The 4215-nt window shown below is 37.7% G+C and overlaps 1 protein-coding gene across 1 annotated transcript; it reads left to right on the forward strand.

The window, feature by feature from the left end:
• The first annotated feature begins 908 nt into the window (after nt 1-908).
• On the forward strand, nt 909-3883 carry LOC146704565 (pro-cathepsin H-like). Its single transcript, XM_085461800.1, has 12 exons — nt 909-1043; nt 1230-1261; nt 1421-1526; nt 1614-1684; nt 1766-1870; nt 2133-2219; nt 2312-2367; nt 2456-2537; nt 2647-2715; nt 2798-2904; nt 3328-3453; nt 3541-3883. Exons 1-12 carry the CDS (start codon nt 980-982, stop codon nt 3608-3610), a joined length of 975 nt encoding a protein of 324 aa, XP_085317926.1. The 5' UTR covers nt 909-979; the 3' UTR covers nt 3611-3883.
• The last annotated feature ends 332 nt before the right edge of the window (nt 3884-4215 follow it).

Below are 4215 nucleotides of genomic sequence, written 5' to 3' on the forward strand. Positions count from 1 at the left end.
CATTTTGTCTCAAGTGTTTTTGTAGATCTTGTATCAGTTGACATGCTCATCTAATATGATGAAATAAAATACAGTCTGAAAGTTCTTAGCTTTATAAGCAGCTCTCTGTCCTAGGAAGCAACTGTGCTCAGCGGCCTACCGTGATCCGGCAAAATCCGGAATTAATATGAAAAAAAATATTTATGATCATAATTAGAATTTTCACAAATGCACAAACTAAACATGACATAAATTGTTTTCTGATTCAATAAATGTTAAAATCCAAGTTGCAATCACATCATAACTTTCATGAAACCTGGGACCAGCTTAATACCTGGTCTACTTAGATTTTATTGATTTCCTTATTTCATTTACTAACATCACAAAAGACTTGGTAATAACGCAGGTCTGACTCTAGCAGTGAACTTGATGGCATATGTTTATCTTGTTTATTTATTTAAAAATGATTGCTTCAAGTCATACAAACCATATTATTTCACCAAAATATGCCCTTGTAGCGACATTCTTAAATGTAGACACATTAAAAAATATTCAAACACAGATTAAAAAGGAGGACGCTATTAAACATGTTTTATAGCATGCTCATGCTATAAACTGGGGCTAAAATATTACTAACAGATTATATACGTTTATTTTCCTGCTGCTTTATACATTTAGTACATAATTTCCATTTCTTTAATGCCACAATGTCACTTTAGCCACAGTTGAGACGCCGCTTATTTTATGTTTATTTTAACCATTTTGTACGAAGGCAGTTGTTGTGCATTGTGATGATTATTTATTGCAGTGCTCTCCATTTTTTAATAACTATAGCTTAAAGCAAAACGCAGTCCGTGAACCATCAAACATTTACCCGTGGATCGCAGAACAATAGCCACATAGTTGTAACAGCAGCTGTTCACCTCGTGACTCGCCTCATCTGTTTCACTTCACTTTCACACTCCTGCTGCAAATACTGGCACTTGGAACAGTCGACACAATGTTCGTTTTTCTTGTGCTCTTTGCGGCCTCTGTAACGTCAGCTTTTCGCCTGTCTGATCAAGGTAAGTCGCTTCTTTTGTTTGGTAAAGTCCGCTTTACATTCTTATTCCTTTAGTGCTTTTTTGCTTTGACATTTGCGCTACACCAGCTTTCGCTTTCATATTTACGGCCACGGCGTCTGTTCTATTGTTTCATGTTCTTTATCGGACACTTTTTAACATTTTTTTTTTAACATGGATTATTTACAGACGAGTTTCACTTCAAGTCATGGATGGCACAGGTAGGTTATAGCGCCGTGACATAAGCAAAAGATTGCGCTCAGTATGTTGTTATGAGGAAGTTGTCTGGTGAGAAAATCATAGTAACAACGTGGCTCAAGTGGGTACTGCATCAAACTTAAAAATAAATGTCTAAATCAACACCCTTCCTCCATGTACAGTACAACAAAGGGTACAACTTGAAGGAGTACTACCAAAGACTGCAGATATTCACAGAGAACAAGAAGAGGATTGACAAACACAATGAAGGAAACCACTCGTTCACAAGTAAGACCTCTTTGTGTTTGCATTAACGTTTTGTTTCACGTGGCTCATCCTAAAGTGCTTTCACCTGCATTTCCTCTCTTCCTGCAGTGGCACTGAACCAGTTTTCAGACATGACATTCAGTGAATTTCGAAAGTCCTTCCTCATGTCTGAGCCTCAGGTAATGATGCTCATACAAGAAGCATTTTGCAATGATGATTAAGCTGTTGTTGGGGGTTTTTTGACAAGTTGATTTTTGCAGAACTGCTCTGCCACCAAAGGGAACTACTTCAGCAGCAATGGGCCGCTACCAGACTCCATCGACTGGAGAAAGAAAGGGAATTATGTGACCCCAGTGAAGAATCAGGTGAGTCTGAACCTCAGACATCCACATGCATGGTTGCTCAGTCAGACAGTAGATTAAAAAAAAACATTATAGTGTTCCTCCAAACAAAACATGTCAACAGGTCTGCTGTAAGAAAAAGGCCCAGTGTTAAGTTGAGGTTTTTTTAAGTATTTTTTTCAGTGCATAAAATCTTTCCTAAAATCTTTGTGTGTGTGTGTGTGTGTGTGTGTGTGTGTGTGTGTGTGTGTGTGTGTGTGTGTGTGTGTGTTTGTTTACGGCAAAGGGAGGCTGTGGTAGTTGCTGGACGTTTTCCACCACTGGCTGTTTGGAGTCTGTAACTGCCATCAACAAGGGGAAGCTTGTACCGCTGGTGACTTGTTTTTTATTAGCTGATTACGTATCAAAAATTGCACTTCATGACAAAGCATAATGACTAACTTTACTGCCTATTGCGTTAACTAGTCAGAACAACAGCTGGTAGACTGCGCTCAAGATTTCAACAACCATGGATGCAATGGGCGAGTCAAACATTTCCTACCTTCCCCTTTAAAAGAAAATTACGTGTAATTGCTCACTCGTTTAATAACATATTAATTTGTCTTTCAGTGGTCTTCCCAGTCAAGCATTTGAATACATCATGTACAACAAGGGACTGATGACCGAGCAGGACTATCCATACACGGCTTTTGTAACTATCAACTAAAAAAAAGAAACATTAAACAAAAGAGACTTTTCAGTTACAAACAGTTGTGTTTAATGGCTTAATTTATTTTAACTGTGTCTTTTTGTCATTTTAGGAGGGTAAGTGTGTGTACAAACCAGAAAGGGCAGCTGCTTTTGTGAATAGTGTGGTGAACATAACAGCAGTGAGTATCCATCAGGGATTTTCATCAAGGAAAAGTCTTTAGTGAAGCGAGTGAATGATGACATTTTTCTGCCGTCTGTCAGTACAATGAGATGGAGTTGGTGGACGCTGTCGGGACACACAATCCTGTCAGCTTTGCTTTTGAGGTGACCTCTGACTTTATGAGTTACCACCAGGGTGTGTACACCAGGTAAGAAGATGTCATAATTTCAATTTTGTCTTTTTTTCACATTTATTAAAACATACTAAGTGTTTATATGATCACTATATTTGCTATAACCAAATGTAAGCAGATTCCTGCATGTTTGCTCCCATCATTTTTCCCCTGCAGTGTCCATGAAATGAATGGGGCAGACCTTTACTTGAACCTACTGATCAAGTCTATTATTCTTTTGATGCTCACATAAACACACATGGTCAAAACCTGTTTTTCATTTGGACAGCAAGTTTACCACAACCACTGCTGCTAAAATAAGAACTGAGAAAAGAGGGTTTAGAGTATTTCATTCAGTTTAAAATGTCAGTAAAGCTGTTACTTTCAGACATTTGAGAGGTTTAGTTCCTCTTTCTGAATAAAAGATATAGAGTCAGAAGAAACATGTTCTGCTTTCAGCACTGAATGCCACAACACCACTGACAAAGTGAACCATGCAGTTCTGGCTGTCGGCTATGGACAAGAAAATGGTACTCCTCACTGGATAGTAAAGAACTCATGGGGATCGAGTTGGGGCATGAACGGGTAATTTTTCTAATCAGTCACATGTAGAAAAATTTCCCTAAATATTATGAACCAAAGAAACAGAGTAACAGTTTTGTCCTCTCACAGGTATTTCCTCATTGAACGTGGGAAGAACATGTGTGGACTTGCTGCCTGCGCATCATTCCCAGTGGTGTGATTATTACATGTTTGCACATTACAAAAGGGCCGACGATGAAGCCAGTTCCTTTTTATATTGTTTGTATAGAGTTTGTTTTAAAATCAGCTGCCTGTGCATCTACAGATGTGTTGTTTTTCCAAAAAAGGGAAGAAGTCTTAACCCCCATTCAAGCACTATGACAGAAAGATCAAGGTCACTACACTATGAAATAAATGTAACTGAAATTATCACTTCATTGAAAATCATTCAAACTGTTCTGATAAAATTTGCAAATAAACTCTATTAAATATGTCGAGTTGTTATTCACAATGCACTGCAGTAAAAAGAGTAAAAAGAGACACAAATGTTACACCCCTCTGTGACAATTTTATTGTAAATATTTAAAAAAAAATCGGAGATTCTATCCATTGGTTTAATTAGACCACTGTGACAGGAATGTTGCAGGGTATGAAGGGCATTATCAGCAGTGTTGGGTAAGTTACTTTAAAATAGTAACTTAGTTACATTACTAGTTCTCTCAAAAGTAACTCAGTTACTTCAAGTTACTCGTTACTTTCAAAGTAACTAGTTACTAGGGAAAGTAACTTCGGTTTTACTCAGAATTCTCTTGTTAATGTGTTGCT

Source organism: Copadichromis virginalis, linkage group LG7 (genome assembly GCF_057382275.1).
Source record: "Copadichromis virginalis isolate Kocher_CV1m ecotype Utaka linkage group LG7, C_Virginalis_male_GT1.1, whole genome shotgun sequence".
Classification (NCBI taxonomy): Eukaryota; Metazoa; Chordata; class Actinopteri; order Cichliformes; family Cichlidae; genus Copadichromis; species Copadichromis virginalis.